The sequence below is a fragment of the Salvia miltiorrhiza genome, unplaced genomic scaffold (assembly GCF_028751815.1).
Source record: "Salvia miltiorrhiza cultivar Shanhuang (shh) unplaced genomic scaffold, IMPLAD_Smil_shh fragScaff_scaffold_19_1, whole genome shotgun sequence".
NCBI lineage: Eukaryota > Viridiplantae > Streptophyta > Magnoliopsida > Lamiales > Lamiaceae > Salvia > Salvia miltiorrhiza.
The window spans coordinates 520,788-547,614 of NW_026651441.1; the positions used below are offsets into that span (position 1 = coordinate 520,788).

Below are 26,827 nucleotides of genomic sequence, written 5' to 3' on the forward strand. Positions count from 1 at the left end.
TTTTAATTTTTTGAAATTTAAGCCAAATTATAATTTAGATCACATTCAATCCTCTGTAGAAGACGAAAATTAATTACGTGTCAATTTAGAAGTCAGAATTCCATTTGAATTGGCACGCCAAAACTAATCTTTTTGTCATAACTGATCTCTTTGTTAGTATTGTAAATAATATTATTTATTATATATTGTACATTACTTATTCATATATATATATTATATATGATGGAACGGAAAGATACATTTAATAATATACAGAATCTGGTTTTCTGTCTATTCTCCCTTCTTCTCTTTTCTCTGCATCTTCTACTATTTTACTTTGGAATTGCTTACTCAAGGGGATATTACAACACGTTATCAGCACGAGTCTCTAGCCAATTGAGTGAACACGGAGATAGACCATAAGAAAAAATCGTGTTTTTCTTGCAAGGTAATTATTTTTTGTTTCTTTCTCTCGCTTCTGGTAATTAATGGCGTATAAATGGTTGCGTATGTCTTCATGTAAATATGTATGGATATATCGTCTTCCTCCATTGTTCTGTTAATTAAGTTTTTTTTTCTTCATCTGAGGTTGAGTAATTGATGAGTGTTTGTTGGCCATAATTAATAATAAAAAAATTCCTTAACTCGCCTAGAAACAAGATAATCTATACAATTATGATAATCTAAGCAAAGAATTCGAATTTAGAAATTTGGGATGCTGATTTCGAAATTATTGCTTTACCAATTTCTTCCCTTTATTTCTTCGATGACTCGACCTAGAACACCTCTAGTTTGTCTTGCAATAGAACAAGGACATTCTAGTGATGGTAAGTTGACCCAGTGTCATCTCTCAAGGAAAGTCTTAAAGGGCTTCTAGTAGTATCATGGGAAAAAGTAATAAAAGAAAGCAGTAAAGAGTTTGATTATTAATCTAGAACTGAAACTTAAAACTGAATTAAAACCAAATTGTAAAATTACTAGGCGAATTAAATTATTAACCCTAGGCAGAATTAAAACAACTTAAATAAAATCTAACTTAAGAAATTAAGTACTTGTAAATTAAAAATAAAACTAATCTAGGCATGAAACTAAAGTGCATAATTTAAATTGCATAATTAAAAAGAAAGCATAAACATGAACTAAAAACATAAACATGATTAAACGAAAATAAATTGAATTGAAATACGAAATACCGTAAATGTCTTGAACGTGTAATTGTGTCACGCAATCACAATCCAATAAATAACTAAAACTTAACTAAATCGAAAACTAACTAAAAACAATGAATTTTCAATACTATGAAAAAGAACTATGAAAACAATAAATTCTAAATTTCGGATGCCAAGAGATGTCAAAGATGGAGTCTTAAAACTAGAGCAAAAAGATAGATGATTTTACAATAGAAATGAAACCCTATTTATAGACCTAGCTCTGATGAGAATAAGCATAGCTAGAAAGTAATCGGTGCTGGCAAGAATAAACATAGCTGGAAAGTAATGGTGCTGGCAAGAATATGCGGAGCTGGAAAGAATAAACATAGCTCTGGAAAGTGAACTCCTATGATTATGCTTGGGAAAGGTAGTCAGCGTTGGCGAAATAGGCGGAGCTGGAAAGTAGTCAGCGCTGGCATTTATGGGCGGAGCTGAAAATGGTCAGCGCTGGCAGTTATGAGTGACAAACATGGATTTCATACCTCAATATCACACGAATTGTTGTCATTTTTCCCCATGAATTGATTGCATATATGTGTTTGTATCCCAATTTTGAGTATTTATGAAGTTTTGATTGCTTGGTATAGTTTTTGAGTATTTTCAGGGCAAATCAAGAGTTGATTGGAGAATTTTGAGAGCATAGGATTGAAGTACGTCTCGAGAGGAATCCATGAGCGTGAACGGCGCCCGAATCGGAGCTCGAACGAGGGAGAACGGGGCCGACAAAGTCAGCCGCGCACAGAGGCCGCGGCCGCGGTCACGCATCGTGGGGAAGGTATCGCCCGCGGTCACCACCCGCGGCCGCGGGGTGGGACCGCGGGCTAAGTGCTCAAGTCCAGGGGTGTACCGCGGTCACCACCCGCGACCGCGGTCTGGGACCGCGGGTCCCCCCCACGGTCACCACCCGCGGCCGCGGGGCGGGACCGCGGGTTCCCTGAGTTTTGCCCACGTTTGAGCACCACGGGCGCGGGCCATGACCGCGGGAAAAGAGCGGAGTCGCGTTTTTCAGCCCTTAAACCCCATTTTCCCCCTTTTTCTCTCATTATTCTTCTTCTCCATCACTCCACACACTAAACCCTAGCCTCCTTTAACACACCCATCTACCATTGAAGACCATTGAAGAGAAGAGAAGGAAGAAGAAGCTCATAAATAGGATTTGTTATTTCTTACTCTCTCTTTCATTATGTACACCTTTAACTTTGATTTATTGTGTTTGAACATGTTAGGCTAAATTTCTCTTTGATTTGGGGATTAGGCTAGATGATTTTTGTAATGGATTGATTATTTATGCTCAATATAAATCTTGTTTGTTCATTTGTGCATTATCTTTTCAAACCCTTGTTTTATTCTTGTATGGATTGTTGGCCACATTCTATGCATTTCTAATTTGCACTTTGAATCGGGAGAGGATAATTGCAATAGATAAGGTGTTTGAAACATATCAATTCGATAACCGGGAGGTTGAGAGTTGGGTGAGAGTATGTCGATCTTTGTGTGCTTTTGGGAGTTATAGGTTAGAAGTTGACCGGGGACGGCAACTATGACCCGTAATCTACCGTTTTAGTCGTCCGGGAGGGGGCTAGAACTAGTTGGGAGATCACTCTAGATAATTAGGTTCGTCAAGATTAGTATTGAGTTATAATTGAAGTCCTTTGCTTAATCATCGATGCCTAGTCCCTAAATCGCCTTAATCATCTTATTTATCCACTTTGCTTATTTGATTTTTATTTGTCTTTGCACTTGTTAAGTATTTAGTTAGATAATCAAACCAATCACTCAATCGTTTAGTCTAAATAGTCGAGTAAAATGAATTAGGATAATCACTAGATTGAACTACTAATCCTTGTGGGATACGACCTTGCTTCCATATATTACAACTACCCGTATACTTGCGGCGTGGTGAAAATATTAGCGAACAAGTTTTTGGCGCCGTTGCCGGGGATTAGTTTAGTTTCTTTGCTTGTGATATTTTGCTTCATTGTGCTAAACTACTTTAGACATTTTACTTGCTTTAACTTTTGTTTTCTATTTTAAGATTGTGATTTGACTCTTTGTTCTTGTTGGTTGATAGGTAGTGTATGAATACAAGGTCAAAAGGTGCACCTCTTATACCTATAGACCTTGAGGTTGAAGCTTTTTGCCGACACAACAAAGCAAGAACAAGAAGAGATAGAGAGTTGGAGGGAAACATGGCGGAAAATCAAGAATTGATCCTCCAACTTCAAAGGCAACTAGAGGCTATGCAAGGGCGAATCAATGAGCAAGAGGCTCAAAGGAATGCACCACCACCACCACCTATTAGCAATATGTTCCAACCCATTGTCCAACAAGGAGGAGTGCATGCCCCGAGAATCAACGCCACCAATTTTGAGCTCAAGCCGGCCCTCATAAATATGGTACAACAAAACCAATTCGCCGGTCTTTCCCAAGATGACCCGAATGGACATCTTGGAAACTTCTTGGAGATATGCGGCACCATCAAGATAAATGGAGTCCCGGAGGATGCCATTCGACTTCGACTCTTCCCCTTTTCGCTAAGGGGCATGGCCAAGACATGGTACCAATCTTTAGAGGGTGGTTCTATCACTACATGGGAGAACATGGCTAAAAAGTTTCTCAACAAGTTCTACCCTCCGGGTAGAACCATGAAGATGAAGAAGGACATAGTCCAATTTCACCAATTTGATGGAGAATCCTTCTACGAAGCTTGGGAGAGATTCAAAGAGATGCTAAGGAAGTGCCCTAACCATGGTTTAGATCAAAACACAATCATTTGTGTATTCTACACCGGGTGTAGTGGTGAGATGCAAAGAGACATGAATGCATCGGCCAATGGAGCATTGTTGGAGAAAAGCCACGCGGAGGCTGCTCACATCATAGAGAACTTGGCCACCAATTGCCATCAATTCCCAACGGAGAGGATCATCTTGAAGAAGGTGGCGGCTACAACAAGCTCGGATCCGATAGCTCTTTTGACGGCTCAATTGACCGCCATGAATAGCAAGATTGATGCTATATCAATGTCAAGGGTAGAGCCCGTGGTTGAAGAACAAACTAGCTTCGAGGATGTGAACTACATCAACAACAACAACCGAGGCTATGCGAACTTCCGGCCCCAACAACAAGGTGGCTACCAAGGGCAAGGGCAATACACTCAAGGATTCCAACCTAACCGCCACCCTAACCTCTCCTATAGCAATCCAAACAATTTCTTGCAACCACCGCCCGGATTTGCGGTGAGCCATGGCATGATCAAGGAAGAGAAGAAGCTCAACCTTGAAGAAATATTGATGAAGTTCATGACCACGACTCAAGCTCACATGACAAGAACGGATGAGAAGTTAGAGGCTCAAGCCAAGCAATTGAAAATGCTTGAGATACAAGTGGGACAAATTGCCGAGTCTATAAACAATCAACGCCAACAAGGGCAATTCCCAAGCAACACAATCGTGAATCCCAAGGAGCATTGCAAGGCCATTGCTCTAAGGAGTGGAACAACATATGAAGAGCCCAAGATGCCCGACGAAGAAGATAGAAGTGGTGTTGTGGTTGAAGTTGGAGATGGCAACCCTTCCAAGGAACAAGGAGATAGAGGAAAGAAGAAGGAGGTGTACGTGGCTCCACCACCTTATTGCCCACCAATCCCTTTTCCTCAAAGACATCAAAAGAAGAATGTGGAGAATGAATTCTCCAAGTTTCTTGAGATTTTTCGAAAGGTGCACATCAACATTCCACTTGTTGAAGCTTTGAAACAAATGCCCTCCTATGCAAAGTTCCTAAAGGAGGTCATATCAAACAAGAGGAAGATGGGAGAGAATGAGACGGTCAATCTAACCGAAGAATGTAGTGCCGTTCTCCAAAGAAAAATCCCCACCAAGATCAAGGACCCCGGGAGCTTCACAATCCCTTGTGATATTGGGAATGATCGCTTTGGGAAGGCTTTGTGTGATTTGGGAGCAAGTATAAATTTGATGCCGCTCTCAATCTTCAATAAGCTAGAGATTGGCACCATCAAGCCAACAACAATTGCCCTTCAAATGGCGGATCGTTCCGTTTCTTATCCAAAGGGGATAGTAGAAGATGTCCTCGTGAAAGTCAACAATTTCATATTCCCGGTGGACTTTGTTGTTTTGGACATGGTGGAAGACAAAGATGTACCTTTAATTCTTGGGCGCCCCTTCTTGGCAACGGGGAGAGCCCTCATTGATGTTGCTAAGGGCGAACTCACCCTTAGAGTGAATGACGAGAGCTTCACATTTTCAATCCACAAGGCTCTCAAGTACAAGGAGGAAGAAGAAAAGAGGGTTGGTGAATGCAAGATGATGCAAGTGATAGAGTCTTGCATCAACATGGAGGAGTACCACATCTACAACAATCCAATGGACACTTGCCTCCTAAACCCTCTATTCTCTTTTGTTGATAATGATGAGTTTAATGCTTCTAACTTATTTATTGAGGCTAATGAAATGAACTTTGTGCAGAAAATTTCACAAGGAGAGGCATGTTTCTTGGACTTGAGAAATGGAGAGCCGAAAGATGAAGGAGTGGAGAAGAAGACTCCCAGCTTGGAGTTAAAACCTCTCCCCGAACACTTGAAATACGCCTTCCTTGGTGAGGATGAGGCGTATCCGGTAATTGTATCATCCTACCTTTCTCCTCATGAGCTTGATCAATTGCTAAATGTTTTGAGGAAGTATAGGTCCGCTATAGGATGGTCAATTTCCGATTTAAAAGGGATTAGCCCATCCATTTGCATGCATAGGATTTTGATGGAAGATGATTTTAAACCTAGGAGGCAAGGCCAAAGACGGTTAAACCCTATTATGCAAGAAGTAGTAAGAAAAGAAGTTCTCAAATTGCTAGATGCGGGAATTATTTTTGCTATTTCGGATAGTGAGTGGGTTAGTCCCACTCAAGTTGTTGCTAAAAAGGGGGGGATAACCGTCATAAAAGATGAGCATAATGAGCTAATTGCAACTAGGTTAGTAAATGGATGGAGGATGTGTATTGACTATAGGATGTTGAACACAGCTACTCGAAAAGATCATTTTCCTCTTCCTTTTATTGACCAAATGCTTGATAGGTTGGCGGGGTATGAATTTTATTGTTTTCTTGATGGGTACTCCGGGTATAATCAAATCATGATTGCCCCGGAGGACCAAGAAAAGACCGCTTTCACTTGTCCTTATGGCATTTTTGCTTATAGACGCATTCCATTTGGTCTTTGCAATGCCCCCGCTACTTTTCAACGATGCATGATGGCCATTTTCCATGATTTAATTGAAAATGTAATGGAAGTTTTTATGGATGACTTTTCTATCTTTGGCAATTCTTTTGATCATTGTCTCCATAATCTATCTATTGTGTTGCAAAGGTGTGAGGAAACTAACCTTGTATTGAATTGGGAAAAATGTCATTTTATGGTTAGGGATGGAATTGTGCTTTGACACAAGGTCTCCAAAGCCGGATTGGAGGTGGATCGAGCAAAGATAGTGGCCATTGAGAAGCTTCCACCACCATCCAATGAGAAAGCCGTGAGAAGCTTCCTTGGACATGCCGGGTTTTATCGAAGATTCATCCAAGATTTCTCAAAGATCACCAAACCCTTATGTCACCTTCTTGAAAAAGATGCAAAGTTCAACTTTGATGAAGATTGTTTGGTGGCCTTTGAGAAACTCAAAAAGGCTTTAGTGAGTGCTCCCATCTTGATCACACCGGATTGGTCACAACCGTTTGAGCTCATGTGTGACGCAAGCGACATCGCCGTCGGGGCCGTGTTGGGGCAAAAGAAAGACAAGCTATTTAGAGTCATCTACTACGCTAGTAGGACTCTAGATAAGGCTCAATCAAACTACACCGTCACTGAAAATGAACTTTTGGCGGTTGTGTATGCCTTCGACAAATTTCGCTCCTACCTCATTGGCACAAAATCTATTGTTCACACCGACCATGCGGCCATCCGGTATTTATTTGAGAAGAAAGATGCCAAGCCGAGGTTGATAAGGTGGATCCTCCTCCTTCAAGAGTTTAATATTGAAATCCGAGATAGGAGAGGATGTGAAAATGTTGTGGCGGATCACCTTTCAAGACTTGAGAATCCCGTGGAAGGGGAAAATGCCGATGTGCCCATCAATGAGAATTTTCCCGATGAGCAAATCTTGCAAGTCAAGACCCACACCCCATGGTATGCGGACTACGTCAACTATCTTGCATCCGGCATTCATCCACCACCCGAGTTGAATCGTTACCAAAGAAAAAAATTCTTTCATGATGTGAAATTCTTCTTATGGGATGAGCCGTTCTTGTATCGACGATGTGCCGACACCATCATCCGGCGGTGTGTACCCGAAGAGGAATGGGGAGCTATTATGAGGGAGTGTCATTCTTCCCCTAGTGGAGGGCACTTTGGCACCAACCGAACCGCTTTTAAGGTGCTTCAAAGTGGCTTCTATTGGCCAACTATTTTCAAGGATTGCCACTCATTTATTTTGAGTTGTGATCAATGCCAAAGAATGGGAGGAATATCAAAGAAGCACGAGATGCCCCTTAACAATGTGATTGAAGTTGAGCTCTTTGACGTATGGGGCATAGACTTTATGGGCCCATTCCCAATGTCTTTCGGCTTCCAATACATTTTGTTGGCCGTGGAGTATGTTTCAAGATGGGTGGAAGCAATTCCTACTCAAACCAATGACTCCAAAGTGGTGATCAAGTTCCTTCAAAAGAATATTTTGACAAGGCATGGAATTCCAAGGGCCTTGATAAGCGATGGAGGATCCCACTTTTGCAACAAGTGGATGGAAGGACTTCTCAAAAAGTACGGGGTGAAGCATAGAGTGACAACGGCTTATCATCCCCAAGCCAATGGTCAAACCGAGTTGGCAAACCGGGAGATTAAACAAGTGCTAGAGAAGACGGTGAATGGGAGCCGGAAGGATTGGTCTCTCTTGCTTGATGACGCACTTTGGGCATATCGAACGGCGTACAAGACACCGCTTGGCATGTCACCATACCAACTTGTATACGGGAAGTCATGTCATCTCCCCGTAGAGTTAGAGCACAGGGCATATTGGGCGGTCAAGAAGCTCAATTTTGATTTCAAGAAGGCCGGCCAAGCTAGAGTCTTTCAACTCAATGAGTTGGATGAATTTCGAAGTGAGGCATTTGCAAGCTCAAGCCTCTACAAAGAGAGGACCAAGAGGTTTCATGATAGGATGATCCACAAACGGGAATTTGCACCCGGGGATGAGGTCCTTCTCTTCAATTCCCGCCTTTCACTCTTTCCGGGAAAACTCAAGTCCAAATGGTCGGGCCCATTCCTCATCAGCAAGGTCTCCCCCAATGGAGCTATTGAATTGAAGGGCAACGATGGACGCACTTTTGTGGTGAATGGCCAACGCATTAAGGCATACTTTCGAGCCGAGCCACGAGAGGAAGTGTCCGTCATCATTCTCGCCGAACCAAAGACATGACACCATCATGAAGACGTCGAGCTCACGACGTTAAACTAAGCGCTAGTTGGGAGGCACCCCAACAAGGTATCTTTAATTTTTGCAAGTTCAATAAACACACATATACATAGGTATTATATATTCATCTATGTATATATTTTTATATGTGTGTGATTTCTTTTGTTTGTGAGTTTAATTCCCTTTATCTGTTCAAAAAAAAAAAAAAATTGAGAGAAAAACGCATAAAAATTGAATTTTTCAGAGGTGAGGACTCCCAAGGAGCCCGCGGTCACCACCCGCGGCCGCGGGGTGGGACCGCGGGCGACACGCGCTGATCCAGGGATGTCCCGCGGTCACCACCCGCGGCCGCGGGCGGGACCGCGGGCCTCCTGGCCCCGCGTTGACCTGCGTTGACTCGGGTTTTTAACCCTTTTTCACCCTTTTTCCTCACCTTTCACTCTCATTTCACACCACCCACGAAATTACACACTCTTCCTCCTCACTTTCACTTCCAAATCCAACTACAAGGTATGTTTTACTTGCTCTCATTCCTTCATTTTTACATTCTAAGCATGATTTAGAAGATTTTTACCGATTATTTTGTGATATTTTGCATTCTACATGTTTATATGCAATTAGGGCTCAAAATTAGGATTTTTCCTACATTGTGCTACATTGTTGAATTGATGATTTTAATTGCTTCTATGCATGTCCAGGATGATGGGTCTTTCATTTAATTGCAATTTAATCGGTGAATTTATGCTTAATTGACATTATTGCTTAAGAATTTGCTTGTGTTGGGTGTAGATAAATGTCTAAGTTTGGGGGGGAGATTTTGGTGATTGTGGGCTTGATTTTGATGTTATGTGTTGTTGTGAGATGCATTGTGATGGTGTGATAAATTTATGTGCTTTTAGAATAAGAATTCGCCCGTTTCCCGGGCTAATTTGCTTAGTTAAGTTGTTTTCTAGTATCTTGTTGTTGTCGTTTGTTGTGTCAAATAAAGACTCACACTTGGTTTTGTAGGCACATTTTGCTATGGCACCACGTGTAACAAAGGGCAAAGGAAAGGGGAAGGTCAGTACCTCCCGTGCCGATGAGGTGACTATCACTCGGCACACTCCTCAATTCTATGGGATTCGACTTCCTACTCCGGACTCCCGCGAACGTTGGCAGCAACTTTGTGCCATTCCTCACCGGCAATGCCGGTATATTTGCTCGGAAACTATCGAGGCCATGGGAATAGCCGAAGACATTTGGTCTTTGGCGGATAGAGGCGGATGGCGGCGAGTAATCACTGGGGGATGGTTAGCATACCGAGGGCTCACTCTTGAGTTCCTCTCCACATTCCAGCTCATCAAGTCCAACGGAGCTCCATCAAGAATCTCTTTCCAACTCGGGAATGAGCCCCGAGAGCTAACTATTGATGAGTTGGACGAGATTTTGGGTTGCCCCCAAGGAGGAGCATACGCCGGTGGGTTAGAGTTCAATCCCACCCGTATGTGGGAACGATGTCACTTTCGAGGCGTGGAGGAGATTGCAGGCTATGACTCCCGGCGATCAAAGGCGGCGTCATTGCGCAACCCGGTTATCCGCCTTACCCAACGGGACTTCGGGTTCACTTTCCTAGGTCGGGAGAATGTGGGCTTTTGTCGGTCGAATGAGCTCTTACTCATTCAAGGCGCCCTCACCAACATCTCCTTATCTCTTGGGTGTCTTTTGGCCGACCAATTCGAATCTCAAGCTCACACAAGAGGGGGCAAAATATGCATTGGAGGCATGATCACCCCTATAGCGACACATCTTGGGGTGGCTATTCAAGAAGACCCCATCTCCCGTGACATCCTCCTCGACCAACGTTGCCTAGTGCAACAACACTTTCTCGCCTCCGGGAGACGGCTTTTGTGGATCCTCAAGGGCGACAACGGCAATGTGTACTTCCCATTGCCCAATCCGGCCCTTACCACCATCATGGGCCCCGGGGAGGCCGCTAACCTAGGCATGCGTCAGCCCGCCCACTTTGCCGCCACCATTGCTCACCTCCAAGACGCACATGCACAACAACACGCCCCCGAGGGCGAGGAGGAAGAGCAAGCATATGAACCAGGTGGTGAGATACCTCAACCACCCCCGGCGTATCCAGGAGGGGGTGTCGGATTTGAGGATAGGATGATGGGCCGCTTTAACTCCTTCCAAGCCGCAAACATGGCCCGCTTTGATGCAATCCAAGAAGAGCAAAGAAGGCAATATGAAGCCTTTTTGCAATACCAAGAGGATGAGCGGCGCCGCTATGAAGAGCACATGCGCCACTTCCATGCCTTCCATGGCCCCTTCCCGCCACCGTAGTCGTGCCCGTACCATTGTGAGTCCGAGCCAACTTATCCTTCTCTTTTCCTCCATCCTTATTTCCACTTTGTGTGAAATAAGTTTGGGGGGAGGGGGAAGATGGATTAGTTGTCTCGTTTATCTTGTGTTTTTGCATGTTGTGTTTTTGTTATGTTTTGAATAATTGAAAGACTTTTTGATGTTTTGATTTTTGTTGGGATAATTGTAACAAATTTTGTGAGGATGATTTGTTTGTTATTGGGCTTATGATATGATTGTGTTTTTGAAAAGAAATTGTTTTGTATCACTTGTTGATTTTGCATGAAGAGTTTGAACTTGTGATGATGAGCTAAATGTTGTACCTCCAAGAACTTGAAAAAGAAATGAGCTTGTGAGAATTGAGCCTTTGATTGTCATACATTTACAATCTCATTTTGTTCTTGAGTGTAAATCATTTGAGCATGTGTGTTGATCTCTAGAACTTGCCATGAGTCCTCTCTTGAAAATAAAAGTAGATGTGTTGTTAATATTGAAGTGATTTAAGGCCATCTTTGTTAGCCACTTAACTCAAATTGTGTCCAAATTCTCATATGATCATAGTTTACCCACTTTGTGCCTTATAGCTTTTTTTTGAATTAACCAATGAAAAGGGGTAGAACGTTGATTGTTGGTGGTTGCTTTGATGAAAATGGTTGAGAAATCATTGAAATTGCTTGTCATACTTTGATTGAGTGAAAATCACTAGTCTCCTATAAACTCAAAAAGAAAAAGAAAGAAAAATGAAGAGAAATGTTGAACAAAATAGTATAAAGGGGAGTGATTTGCCTTTTGAATCATGGTCTTGATAAGTATTCATAGGATGAAAAAGAATAAATGTGGAGATATTGGTTATTGATTGATTAGAAAAGAACAATGGTGAATATGACTTATTCAATTTGGGAATTGTATGGGATATGAGTCACTTTGCCTATAAAAACTACTCACCTTACCAAAGAACCCTCATTACAACCCAAGGAAAGCCCTTTTTGATCTTTATTTATAACACATTGAAGTATAAAGAGTTAGGATAAATGGCAAGCTTATGGTAGACTGCATGCATTGTTTCAAGTTGAGTGCAAACACGTCCATTCTAAACACTTGAGAGTTGAGTGCACCATTGAAACATCCACCTTGTGAGGATTCAAGCTTGGAGGCTATAATGTTGAACTTACTATCACTTGTGACTTCTTGAAATGCATATCTACTTGTGATACACTAGTGAAATATTTTGAAAAAATTGAAGCCCTTGAAATGACATCAATTCATGCTTACATGTTTGTTTACTTTTATTTCTTTCTTTTTGTCGTTTGGGGACAAACAACGCTTTAAGTTTGGAGGGTTGACAAACATGGATTTCATACCTCAATATCACACGAATTGTTGTCATTTTTCCCCATGAATTGATTGCATATATGTGTTTGTATCCCAATTTTGAGTATTTATGAAGTTTTGATTGCTTGGTATAGTTTTTGAGTATTTTCAGGGCAAATCAAGAGTTGATTGGAGATTTGTGAGAGCATAGGATTGAAGTACGTCTCGAGAGGAATCCATGAGCGTGAACGGCGCCCGAATCGGAGCTCGGACGAGGGAGAACGGGGCCGACAAAGTCAGCCGCGCACAGAGGCCGCGGCCGCGGTCACGCGTCGTGGGGAAGGTATCGCCCGCGGTCACCACCCGCGGCCGCGGGGTGGGACCGCGGGCTAAGTGCTCAAGTCCAGGGGTGTACCGCGGTCACCACCCGCGACCGCGGTCTGGGACCGCGGGTCCCCCCCACGGTCACCACCCGCGGCCGCGGGGCGGGACCGCGGGTTCCCTGAGTTTTGCCCACGTTTGAGCACCACGGGCGCGGGCCATGACCGCGGGAAAAGAGCGGAGTCGCGTTTTTCAGCCCTTAAACCCCATTTTCCCCCTTTTTCTCTCATTATTCTTCTTCTCCATCACTCATCTTCCCCAACACTCCACACACTAAACCCTAGCCTCCTTTAACACACCCATCTACCATTGAAGACCATTGAAGAGAAGAGAAGGAAGAAGAAGCTCATAAATAGGATTTGTTATTTCTTACTCTCTCTTTCATTATGTACACCTTTAACTTTGATTTATTGTGTTTGAACATGTTAGGCTAAATTTCTCTTTGATTTGGGGATTAGGCTAGATGATTTTTGTAATGGATTGATTATTTATGCTCAATATAAATCTTGTTTGTTCATTTGTGCATTATCTTTTCAAACCCTTGTTTTATTCTTGTATGGATTGTTGGCCACATTCTATGCATTTCTAATTTGCACTTTGAATCGGGAGAGGATAATTGCAATAGATAAGGTGTTTGAAACATATCAATTCGATAACCGGGAGGTTGAGAGTTGGGTGAGAGTATGTCGATCTTTGTGTGCTTTTGGGAGTTATAGGTTAGAAGTTGACCGGGGACGGCAACTATGACCCGTAATCTACCGTTTTAGTCGTCCGGGAGGGGGCTAGAACTAGTTGGGAGATCACTCTAGATAATTAGGTTCGTCAAGATTAGTATTGAGTTATAATTGAAGTCCTTTGCTTAATCATCGATGCCTAGTCCCTAAATCGCCTTAATCATCTTATTTATCCACTTTGCTTATTTGATTTTTATTTGTCTTTGCACTTGTTAAGTATTTAGTTAGATAATCAAACCAATCACTCAATCGTTTAGTCTAAATAGTCGAGTAAAATGAATTAGGATAATCACTAGATTGAACTACTAATCCTTGTGGGATACGACCTTGCTTCCATATATTACAACTACCCGTATACTTGCGGCGTGGTGAAAATATTAGCGAACAATGAGCTGAGTTGAAAATGGCCAGCGCTGGCAAGAATGGGTGGAGCTGAAAATGGTCAGCGCTGGCAGTTATGAGCTGAGTTGAAAATGGTCAGCGCTGGCAAGAATGGGTGGAGCTGAAAATGGTCAGCGCTGGCAAGAATGGGCGGAGCTGAAAATGGTCAGCGCTGGCAAGAATGGGCGGAGCTGAAAATGGTCAGCGCTGACAGTTATGAGCGGAGCTGAAAATGGCCAGCGCTGGCAAGAATGGGTGGAGCTGAAAATGGTCAGCGCTGGCAGTTATGAGCTGAGTTGAAAATGGTCAGCGCTGGTAGTTGACTCTGGCACTTAGCTCTGCTATGTCGATGAAACACCATTTTTAGCCCAAAAATCTCCAAAATTGCATTCTTCCATCTATAAACCTAAATCTCCTGCAAAGCATCAAACAAACCATAAAACGCACCAATTTCCAGAAGATTTAATTTAAAATATGCACATGCAAACCCCTAAAATTAGAACAATTAAGCATAAATCAACCCCCCCACACTTAGCCTTTTGCTTGTCCTCAAGCAAAATCCATATGAATCCTAGGAAGAGATTGATTTCAACAATGCAAATTTCCATCCAAACATTCACAAAGTCAATTCAAAATTTTATCAACAACACACATCTCTTGATCATGCAAGTAACTCAAAGTTTAAGACGCAACAAAAGAGTAATGCAAGTAATTCGATCAGACCCGATTCTCCGCTAGAAGTGAATTCCCTAATGTGATCACTTTTATAATCAATATCCCCATTTTTCACACTTTTTGTGCTTAAGATTTTCAATAGTTGAGCCATAATTCATGAAATAAAACCATTTGGATGTAATCCAAAGTCTTTTCACGTGGTTTCCCATGCTCATAGATTTAGTCTAGAGGAGCAGAGACTCAGAGCTATCACGTTTTCAGAACAGGCCAGATGTTTCAGAGCTGGAATTTTCAGAGTTGGCACTTCGTCCAACATTTTTCACATTTCACAGATAAGATACAATCGTAGGTAATCACACTGACAATACTCCTTCTAGTATCTACCGGACAAATCACGTTTTACTAACTTACAATCATGTTGCAACAAAACTCATAATTCTTTGCATAATCAAGAGACGCATATTAAAAATAAAACAAGAATAACCACCATTCATTCACAAACCCTAAATGCACATCGAAAACCATCTTCTCTTCCACAAATTCATAAAAATTCGCATGAGACAAAGACCAAAAACTAAGCATAGAAGACTAATCTCGCCTAATTTTTTTTTTTTTTTTTTTTTTTTTTTAATATAAGCACAAGAAAACACCCCACACTAAAAGCATGCCATGTCCTCAGGGAAGAAAAGAAATACGAATAGTTTAGAAAACGTCCCTGATTATCGGCATTGAAAAAGTGAAGCATCGTGAGAGGCGGTTAAGAAAGGGCTTTGTCTGTTGCAAGTGGAGAGTGGCAGCATTGATAGCTGCAGAATAGAAAGGCAGCGCTGACTCTGCACAACATAGTGAGTAAAAACAGAAAACAGAAGTAAATTGCTAACAAACCAATCCCCAAAGTAATTGACTCCCATCATATATTCCACGAGGCAGCGCTGGCAGTTAATAATTGACTCCCATCAAGAATTCCACGGTTTCATACACATCCGAATATTTGGGAAAAGCATATCCCGCCGGATAAACCTTAAACGACGCCAACACGAGAGAGAATCCCAGCCCTACCAGCGTGTTGAAGAGCGTAGCACAGCGGGCTGGTCAGCGATGGCGGTGTGGAGCGAAGAAGCCGGGCTGGGCTGCCGTGTGGCGTGTGGCGGTTGGCTGGGCGTGTGGCGTGACAGCGCTGACATGGTTCGGCGCTGAATATGGAGAGCGAGAGCGCTGGGCGGGTGGCGGGTGGCTGGGCGGAAGTGCTGGCAGCGCTGGCGGCTGGCAGCGCTGACGGGAGCGGGTGGCTATGTGCGCTGGCGGGTGCGTGGCTGGGCGGCTGGGCGGTTTGGCAGCGCTGGCGGGCTTGGCGGGCTGGCAGCGTTGGCAGCGCTGGCGTGGCTGGGCCGGCTGGGCTGGCATGTATGCTGACGGGGGTGGCTGGCAGCGCTGACGGGGTGGGCTGCGGTTGGCGGTGCTGGCAGCGCTGACGGGGGTGGGCTGCGGTTGGCGGGTGGGCTGGGCGGTTCGGGGTGTGCGGCATTGACGGTTGCGTGGCTGGGTGGGGTGGCTGGCAGTTCGGGGTGGCAGCGCTGCCGGGGGCGTGGCTGAGCGGTCTTGGCGGCTGGCAGCGCTGGCGTGTGACCGAGGCGTGCGGCGTTGACGGGTGCATGGCTGGGCCGGCTGGGCGCCGCTTGCGGGTGGCAATTTTTGGTGACTTTTCCTTCTTTTGCTAGCCCGCTCCATTCGACGTTTGGCCAGCGCTGACTCTTTTAACTTCAATCGTTGACGTAATTTCCTAGCCAAAGCTGCGTTGGCCCTTTCTTAGTTTTTAATCCAGCGCTGACTCCTTCCCCTCTCTTTTAGCAATTTTTAACACCTTAATCAGCTTTGGCCCACACATTTAAATCAACGCCTTCTCTTAGACTTGGTGTATTCTCAATCTTTTAGGCAACGAACTCCTTCAGCTATTCTTTTTTTTTTTTTTTTTTATCGTTGGCTCCCTTCTTCCCTTTGTCAGCGTTGGCAACCAAAACTGAGGAAAGACTCAAAACAATCAACGAAAACAAAGAAAGCAAAAGAAAAATAAAAATTAAAAACAAACCAAAGGTGGGTTGCCTCCCACCAAGCGCTAGAGTTAAAGTCTCCAGCCCGACTTCAGAGCTGAACTTCAGCTAGGGTTGTGCAGAGCTTGAGACTCCACCTCCATAGGCGAGCTCTGGTGCTCGTAGTACGGCTTCACTCGATGGCCATTCACTCGGAAACTCTCCTTTGTGTGCTCGTTCAACAGCTCTACCGCACCATGCTCGAACACCTCTTTGAGTAAAAATGGACTGCTCCACCTGGATTTCAGCTTTCCTGGAAATAACTTAAGTCGAGAATTGAACAAGAGCACCTTCATTCCAGGGCAAAGATTCTTGTGGCAAATGCGGCGATCGTGGAGTCGCTTCACTTTGTCCTTGTAAATTCTCGTATTCTCATACGCCTCATTGCGTAGCTCATCTAGCTCCTCCATTTGTAGCGTGCGCTGCTTCACAGCAGAGTCCAAGTCATAGTTAGCAGCCTTGATCGCCCAATAAGCTTTATGCTCAATTTCCACCGGCAGATGGCAGGCTTTGCCATAGACGAGACGGTACGGACTCATCCCAAGCACGCCCTTAAAGGCAGTTCTGTACGCCCAAAGAGCATCATTCAACTTTGCGGACCAGTCCTTGCGCGAGGGTTGAACCGTTTTCTCCAAAATTCCCTTGATTTGCCGATTGCTCGTCTCGGCTTGGCCAGAGGTCTGCGGGTGATAAGGTGTTGCTACCTTGTGCGTGATCCCATTCTTCTTCATGAGCTTTGCAAACAACTTGTTACAGAAGTGCTTGCCTCCATCGCTAATGATGGCTCTAGGAAATCCGAATCTAGAAAGAATGTTCTCTTGCACAAACTTAAGTACCACATTAGCATCACATGTTCGCGTGGGAATAGCCTCAACCCACTTGGACACGTAATCTACAGCAAGTAAAATATATTGAAACCCATGCGAAGTAGGAAATGGCCCCATGAAATCAATGCCCCACACATCGAAAATTTCAACAATTAATATGCTTTGGAGAGGCATCTCATTCCTGCGGCCGATATTTCCTACTCTCTGGCACCTATCGCATGCAAGAGTGAAAATGTGTGCATCTTTGAAAATGGAAGGCCAAAACAAACCTGATTGAAGAATTTTATGTGCTGTTTTCTGCCCCCCAAAGTGTCCACCACAATGATCTTCATGGCACATCTTCAACACTTGTTGTTGCTCCTCTGTCGGCACACACCGTCTAATGACATCATCCTTTCCAAGCTTGAAGAGGTGAGGAATCTCCCAATAGTAGTGCCTGCACTGAGCTAAAAATCTCTTTCTCTCCTGCGATGTCAGCTCAGGTCGTAGAATACCACAAACTAAGTAATTGACAATATCGGCATACCAGGGCTCGGCGCTCGCAGGGCTGTACTGAGCAGCGCTGAGTTTGGCAGTGCTGGGCTGGACAGCGCTGAGCTGATCAATGCTGACTTCGGCAAGGCTCGCAGGGATGAACTGAGCCGCGTTGGGCTGGGCAGCGCTGCATTCGGTGGAGCTGGGCTCGGTAGAGCTGGACTCTGCAGCACTGCACTTGTCAAAGGTTAATGCATATGTTTGCTCAAAAGGAAAAGATTCAGGGATGCAATTAAGATTCGACTCTATCCGATGATTATCCAAGCGTGAAAGGTGGTCAGCTACATGGTTCTCGCTCCCTTTTCTATCCCTGATCTCTACATCAAATTCTTGCAACAGTAAAACCCAACGGATCAGACGAGCTTTAGCTTGAGGTTTAGTCATCAAATATCGCAGCGCAGCATGGTCACTATGAACAATAACCTTAGACCCAATGATGTAGGCACGAAATTTATCTAAGGCAAAGACCACAGCAAGCATCTCTTTTTCAGTAGTGGTGTAATTTACTTGTGCACTGTTCAGAGTTAAACTAGCATAGTAAATTACACGTAACATCTTATCCACACGCTGACCTAGCACAGCTCCTACAGCAGAGTTAGACGCATCACACATAATTTCAAAGGGCAATGACCAATCGGGCGTAATCACCACCGGGGCAGAGCTCAATTTTAGTTTTAATGTTTCAAAGGCACTCATGCAAAAGTCATCAAAATTAAACGGAATGTCCTGAGCTAGCAGTTTGCATAGAGGTTGGCTAATTTTAGAGAAATCTTTAATGAAACGTCGGTAAAAACCGGCGTGACCTAAGAAACTCCTAATTCCTTTAACATCAATAGGGGGTGGCAACTTTTGGATTACCTCCACTTTAGCTCTGTCGACCTCTAGTCCATGTTTAGACACCACATGACCCAAGACAATACCACGTGTAACCATGAAATGACTCTTTTCCCAACTCAAGGTTAGGCCACTTTCAATGTACCTTTGCAACACTACATCAATCTTCGTCAAACAATCATGAAAGGACTGCCCAAAAACCGAAAAATCATCCATAAAAACCTCCACGAATTTACCAATCATTTCAGAGAATATGGACATCATGCATCGTTGAAACGTCCCGGGTGCATTGCACAACCCGAACGGCATCCTCTTCCATGCAAACGTCCCAAAAGGAGTGGTGAAGGCAGTCTTGAGTTGATCTTCCGGGGCGATCGCGATCTGGTAATATCCTGACAAACCATCAAGAAAACAATAAAAATCATGCCCAGCTAAACGATCTAACATTTGATCAACAAAAGGGAGAGGGAAGTGATCCTTCTTGGTGACGGCATTGAGTTTCCTATAGTCAACGCACATCCGCCACCCCGTCGTAGGACGCGTCGGTACCAACTCCATCTTGTCATTGCGCACAACCGTCATTCCTCCTTTCTTTGGCACGACATGCACGGGACTCACCCACTCACTATCAGCGACAGAGTAGATGATCCCTTCGGCCAGCAGCTTAAGGATCTCCTTGCGCACGACATCCATCAGAATAGGATTCAATCGTCGCTGGGCGTCTCGCTTGGGTGTTGCTCCTTCCTCTAGGTTGATTTTGTGCATGCATGTGGCTGGACTTATGCCACGTATGTCTGCCAGGCTCCATCCCAACGCTGCCTTGTTTCTCTTCAATACCTTGAGCAACGCTGCCTCTTGCTCCCAAGTCAGCGTGGAAGATATGATCACTGGCTTCTCCTCACCTGCTTCTAAAAATACATACTTGAGATTGGCAGGGAGTTCCTTTAGTTCCAGAGCTGACCTCTTGGTTTCCATCTGTTCATCAAAGGGCAGCTCGGTATGGCTGGACAGCGCTGAGCTCGATAGAGCGGACTGGTCAGCGCTAAAGGGTGGCAGAGCTGGCTGGGCAGTGCTGAAGGGTGCTGAGCTCGGCAGAGTTGACTGTAGCAGCGCGGGAGTCGGCAGAGCTGGCTGCGGCAGCGCTGACTCTTCAGGCAGCGCTGATTCTTCAGCTTCCTTAGCTAATTCCTCCATGTCGGCCGATCCAGCAAAAGCTTCCATATACTCCTGTTCCTGAATAAATACCTTCTCAACCAAGCCATTAATAGCATCTATATATGAACATTCATTTATGAAATTCGTAGAAGGCATTGCACGATTTTCATGCACCGAAAAAGACACCGACTCCCCTAACACCGTCATTTTAATAGTTCCATGTTTAACATCAATCAAAGTGTTAGTGGTCGCCATAAAGGGTCTTCCTAATAGTAGAGTGTGGTCTCTACCATTCTCATGCACATCCCCAATCTCAAGCACTACGAAATCAACAGGCACAATCAAACCCCCGACTCTAACCAGAATATCCTCTACTATCCCACGGGGGGTACCTAACAGACCTATCAGCTAGTTGTAGACACATGCGAGTGGATTTCAAATTACCTAACTCTAATTGTTGAAAAATAGAGTAAGGCATCAAATTAATTCCCGCTCCCAGATCTAACATACCCGTGGCCTTCTTACCATTTCCCAAAGCAATATTAATCACAAAGCTACCTGGATCGCGCTGCTTTGGTGGTAAAGATTGCTGCATGATTGAGGTCGCTACTTCCGAGACTAAAATTTTCTCATTGTCCCCGAACTTTCGCTTGTTGGAAACCAACTCCTTGAAAAACTTCACATACGCCGGTACTTTTCTGATCACATCAAGGAGAGGAAGATTTACGTTCACCTTGGCAAGCATGTTGTAGAAGTCGGCGAACTGTTTATCCAGCTTTTCATTCTTCAATCTGCTAGGAAAAGGGATCGGAGGTCGATAGGGTGTGGTAGACTTATGAAGTTTATTCTCCTTTTCTTCCTCCATCTCTCCATCTTTTTGTTGATCTGCCTTCTCTCCATTGGTAGGGCTGGTCAGAGCTGAGCTCGGCATCTCTGGTCTGGGCTGTGCTGAGCTCGGCAGCTCTGCTCTTGTGAAGGCAGAGCTATTCAGAGCTGAATTAGGCAGAGCTGGACTTGGCAGCGCTGACATCGGCGGAGCTGGATTCGGCAGCGCTGACTGCAGTAGCGCTGACTTTGACTTTGAGAGATTCTGTAATGCTGAGTTCGTCAGGGATGATCTTGGCAGCGCTGGCACTTCCACTTTGTTATCCACCATCTTACCATTACGAAGAACAGTTACAGCTAGAGCTTGATGCGGCTGAGCAGGTTGGCCATGAAACTTTCCGGGCTGTTGTTGTTGTTGGATTTGATTCAAAGTACCGGAAAGTTGACCGACAGTTGTTTCAAGCCTTTTTATGGTAGATGCTTGGGACTCCATATTCTGCTTAGTCATCTCCATATTTTGCTTACTAATCTCCATGAAAGCTTGCAAAGTATCCTCTAGGGATGTTTTCTGTGGTGGCATGGGCTGTGCACTCTGCTGCAGGGCTGATTGTTGGTGTTGGTATTGCGGTCTATATGGTTGAGAGGAGCTTTGCTGCGGAGGGAAATATTGTGGTTGCTGTTGGTAGCCCATTTGGGGTGGTCGACGGTATTGATTTCCCCCAAAATTTTGATTTCCCCATCCAGCATTCGGTTGACTTCTCCATCCTCCATTGACATTCTGTTGCCCTTGATTCATGTTCTGCCCATATGGTCTACTTAGCCCTTGATTATAGCTTTGAAATCCTTGTGCCGCATAGACCTCGGCTTGTCCTTCCGGAGTAAACTCTCCCATTCTATGGCACTCATTAGCTCCGTGGCTGAAATCTCCACAAATACCACAAGGCTCCATATTCTGCATAGTTGGGTTCGGCAGAGCTGACATCGGCAGAGCTGACATCGGCAGTTCTGCATTCTGCAGAGCTGGCGTCGGCAGCGCTGCATTCTGCAGAGCTGAATTCTGCACCGGAACGGAAGGTGTATCCATCTTGCCCATCTTCAGTTGTTGTACGTCCCGCATGATTGAAGCCAATTGTTGTTGTATTTCAAATTGATTCGTCACTGCGCTGGCTTCAACTCTTCTTCCACGGACGGATTTTTGTTGGGAGCTCTCAGCTAAAGTTTTAAAAATCCCTTTTAACTCAGTTGCTGTCTTCCGAGCTATGTTACCTCCTGCCGTGCTATCCACCATAAATTGGGCAGTTTGCACTAACCCATCGTAAAAGAACTGCATCAACATAACATTAGTGAATTGATGTTGAGGGCATTGACGGAGGAGTTCTTCATATCTCTCCCAAGCTTCATGCAAAGGCTCGTCCGCTCCTTGGGTGAACTCCATTATTTTTGTTCTCAACTCCTGTGTCTTATGGCTTGGGTAGTATTTCAGCATGAATTTTTCACAAGCATCTCCCCACGTAGTGATTGAGTTGGGTGGCAGAGATAACATCCACGTCCTCGCCCGGTCTTTAAGTGCATAGGGGAAGCACTTGAGCTTGAGTTGGTCCTCCGTGAGACTAAGCAAAGGAATTGTTTGCACTTGGGTGCAAAAATCCCGGATGAATTGCAGAGCATCCTCGCTTGGCATCCCGTGGAACACCGGCAGTAAACTCGAGTCATTTGGTTTGAGATTGTAGTTTCTCATAGCAGTGGGGAGCACGATTGCCGACGTGTTGGTATCTCCAATCACAGGTCTGGTGAAGTCTCCCATGTATTCCTTGTTCTGGGCCATCTCCTTCTTCTCCTCGTTTAAATTCTGCTCAACTTTGTCCTGTTCAGAGCTGGTTTCTTCCTTGGTGGTTTTCTGCTCAGTGCGGAAGTTGGCAGGGCTGGCTTGGTCTGTGCTGAAATTGGCAGTGCGAACTTCGGCACCGCTGCCAGCGTTGACTTCGGCAGAGCTGGCAACGTTGACTTCGGCAGCGAAGAACTTGAAGGCAGGGCTGGCCTCTTCCTCCTTGAAGGCAGGGCTGGCAGCGTTGACTTCGGCAGAGCTGGCAGCGTTGACTTCAGCAGCGAAGAACTTGAAGGCAGGGCTGGCCTCTTCCTCCTTGAAGGCAGGGCTGGCAGCGTTGACTTCGGCAGAGCTGGCAGCGTTGACTTCGGCAGCGAAGAACTTGAAGGCAGGGCTGGCCTCTTCCTCCTTTGTCTCTACGGTGTGCTCTGGAATTTCAGGTTCAGATTCAGAGCCAGAGTAGAAATCGTCAGTTGGAGACACCAATTTGCCTTTAAGACTACGGCGTCCCTGCATGCATAACACTGAACAAACAGATTACGCGTACCGAGTGGAAGAAACGTAAAAACAAAACCGAGAAAAACTGGAAATTAAATAAAGCAAGTAAAAACGACACAACTAAAACGCCCAAAACTTTCCCCGGCAACGGCGCCAAAATTTGACTCGACCTAGAACACCTCTAGTTTGTCTTGCAATAGAACAAGGACATTCTAGTGATGGTAAGTTGACCCAGTGTCATCTCTCAAGGAAAGTCTTAAAGGGCTTCTAGTAGTATCGTGGGAAAAAGTAATAAAAGAAAGCAGTAAAGAGTTTGATTATTAATCTAGAACTGAAACTTAAAACTGAATTAAAACCAAATTGTAAAATTACTAAGCGAATTAAATTATTAACCCTAGGCAGAATTAAAACAACTTAAATAAAATCTAACTTAAGAAATTAAGTACTTGTAAATTAAAAATAAAACTAATCTAGGCATGAAACTAAAGTGCATAATTTAAATTGCATAATTAAAAAGAAAGCATAAACATGAACTAAAAACATAAACATGATTAAACGAAAATAAATTGAATTGAAATACGAAATACCGTAAATGTCTTGAACGTGTAATTGTGTCACGCAATCACAATCCAATAAATAACTAAAACTTAACTAAATCGAAAACTAACTAAAAACAATGAATTTTCAATACTATGAAAAAGAACTATGAAAGCAATAAATTCTAAATTTCGGATGCCAAGAGATGTCAAAGATGGAGTCTTAAAACTAGAGCAAAAAGATAGATGATTTTACAATAGAAATGAAACCCTATTTATAGACCTAGCTCTGATGAGAATAAGCATAGCTAGAAAGTAATCGGTGCTGGCAAGAATAAACATAGCTGGAAAGTAATGGTGCTGGCAAGAATATGCGGAGCTGGAAAGAATAAACATAGCTCTGGAAAGTGAACTCCTATGATTATGCTTGGGAAAGGTAGTCAGCGTTGGCGAAATAGGCGGAGCTGGAAAGTAGTCAGCGCTGGCATTTATGGGCGGAGCTGAAAATGGTCAGCGCTGGCAGTTATGAGCTGAGTTGAAAATGGCCAGCGCTGGCAAGAATGGGTGGAGCTGAAAATGGTCAGCGCTGGCAGTTATGAGCTGAGTTGAAAATGGTCAGCGCTGGCAAGAATGGGTGGAGCTGAAAATGGTCAGCGCTGGCAAGAATGGGCGGAGCTGAAAATGGTCAGCGCTGACAGTTATGAGCGGAGCTGAAAATGGCCAGCGCTGGCAAGAATGGGTGGAGCTGAAAATGGTCAGCGCTGGCAGTTATGAGCTGAGTTGAAAATGGTCAGCGCTGGTAGTTGACTCTGGCACTTAGCTCTGCTATGTCGATGAAACACCATTTTTAGCCCAAAAATCTCCAAAATTGCATTCTTCCATCTATAAACCTAAATCTCCTGCAAAGCATCAAACAAACCATAAAACGCACCAATTTCCAGAAGATTTAATTTAAAATATGCACATGCAAACCCCTAAAATTAGAACAATTAAGCATAAATTATTCGACATCTTTAATTATATATTTAGTGTTGTTATCTAGTATGGTTTCTGCAGGTCATTAATTTTTAGATATAAGAATGAATCACACTTAATGTAGGAGAAGGATACATCATATATCTAATCTGATTAAAGGGGATTTAGATTTCTTGAAAAATGAGTTATTTGAGTTTCAGATTTTGCTTATATAAGTTTTAATAAAAACAAAGATTTATTTAATGTGTTGGGATAGGCGTATTAATTTCTTAAGGATCTTCTCCCTACGGGATAGATATTATTACGTCTTAAGGATCGTCTCCCAACTATAATATTTATTGTTTGTTATTTATTAAATGAATTGGTTGAAAAATAATTGTGTATAATTGTTTATTTATAGTTTGTTATTTATTGTTTTTCCATTATTTGTTATAGTTTGAATATGTCTGATATCAACAAAAGAGAATTCACCGAGCTTGCTCTTGATGGTGCTAACTATTTGACTTGGGCTTTGGATGTTGAAATATACCTCGCCTCATGTGATCTGAGCGACGCTATAGTTCCAGATTCTTCATGTAGCTCCGCCCAGAAGGCGAAAGCTTTGATTTTCTTGCATCATCATCTGAATAAGGACTTCAAAAATGAGTACCTTACTGAAAAGGATCCTGCTGTCCTATGGCAATCCCTGAAGGATCGCTTTGATCAACAAAAGGCCATTATTCTCCCTCAGGCACAATATGATTGGCTAAATTTACGCTTTCAGGATTTCAAGTCCGTGATTGAGTACAATTCTACCTTGCACCGTATTGTGTCACAGCTGAAACTCTGTAAGCAAGAAGTTACAGAGATTGATTTGATAGAGAAGACTCTATCTACTTTTCATTCCAGTAACCTTGTACTCCAGCAGCAGTACAGAGCCAAGAATTATACTAGGCATTCTGAACTCATTTCTGCTTTACTTGTAGCAGAGAAACATAATCAGCTTTTGATGAGAAACCACAATGCAAGACCAGTTGGTTCACAAGCAGTGCCTGAAGCACATGCTACCACTTATACAGGTGGTCGAGGGAGAGGCCGAGGAAAAGCAAATTGGTCCCAACGTGGTGGACGAGGTTGGTCCCATAGAGGAGGTCGAGGTCGAGGTAGAGGTCGAGGTCGTGGATACAATCATATTGCTAGATTCCAAAGTCATGGAAAAGGATCTCATAAGACATCGCATCCACAAGAAGCAAGTACATCTCAGCAAACTCCAGAAACACAACAAACTTGTTACAGGTGTGGGTGCGATGGTCATTGGAGTCGTACATGTCGCACCGCCAAGCACCTCGTTGAAGCATATCAAATGTTGCAAAAGAACAAGAAAGGCAAGAAAATTCGAAGTGAAATACATCATGCCAGTTTGCCTGAAGCAAACTTGGAGTTTAATGCCGATGATGATGATTTAACGCAACTTGATCTTGAAGATTATGGAGATCAAAAGTAATTTGATTTGTTGGACTATTCAGACATTTTAGGATTTTATTTATGGTTCATGTTTTATTTGCAAACTGTTAGTAATTTAGTTTGTTTTTGTGTGTTTGCAATACTTCAAATTCTATTATTATTGTGACCTATTTGCTATCTTTATTTGTTATTTTCTTGATTTATATTACTTCTTTGCTTTTAGAATGTCAAACTCAAACTTGCAACCCATGGAGAATGAAAGTACATTGTGTCTAGTGGATAGTGCCACAACACATACTATACTTACTGATAGAAAATATTTTCAAACTCTTACTGAAAAAAGGGGGAGCGTCACTACAATTGCAAATGACAATATCCTTATTGTCGGCTCTGGAAGAGCTTCTCTAATACTCCATATGGGTACAGAATTAATTATCAATGATGCACTTTTGTATCCACAATCAAAACGTACCCTTCTTAGTTTTAAAGACATCCGATTAAACGGTTTTCACATTGAAACTGAAACCGATAACAATAATGAATTTCTCCTCATCACTCAGAATGTTGGATGTAGGAAACAAATTCTTGAGAAGTTCCCTTCTTTCTCCTCTGGGTTGTATTATACTCATATTAAATCTAACAATCATGTTGCGTTAAGCATAAAATTTAAAGACCCAAAATCTTTTATATTATGGCATGAACGATTGGGTCATCCTGGGCAAAATATGATACGTCGGATTATTAATAATGCTATTGGGCACAATATACAAACAAAGATCTATCACATTTAAATGAATTTGT

At 43.4% G+C, this 26,827-nt stretch overlaps 2 protein-coding genes and 1 non-coding gene across 3 annotated transcripts; 2 read left to right on the forward strand and 1 right to left on the reverse strand.

The window, feature by feature from the left end:
• Window positions 1-269: 269 nt before the first annotated feature.
• Window positions 270-26,201, forward strand: LOC131002780 (uncharacterized). The gene is made up of 2 exons (XM_057929251.1): window positions 270-427; window positions 25,019-26,201. Exon 2 carries the CDS (start codon window positions 25,026-25,028, stop codon window positions 26,064-26,066), a length of 1,041 nt encoding a protein of 346 aa, XP_057785234.1. The 5' UTR covers window positions 270-427; window positions 25,019-25,025; the 3' UTR covers window positions 26,067-26,201.
• On the reverse strand, window positions 3,839-3,945 carry LOC131002794 (small nucleolar RNA R71). The gene has a single exon (XR_009094412.1). It is a non-coding gene; the product is annotated as a small nucleolar RNA R71 (small nucleolar RNA).
• LOC131002763 (uncharacterized) lies at window positions 4,511-10,987 on the forward strand. Its single transcript, XM_057929228.1, has 5 exons — window positions 4,511-4,798; window positions 4,907-6,171; window positions 6,565-6,583; window positions 6,644-8,596; window positions 9,668-10,987. Exons 1-5 carry the CDS (start codon window positions 4,511-4,513, stop codon window positions 10,985-10,987), a joined length of 4,845 nt encoding a protein of 1,614 aa, XP_057785211.1.
• Window positions 26,202-26,827: the final 626 nt, after the last annotated feature.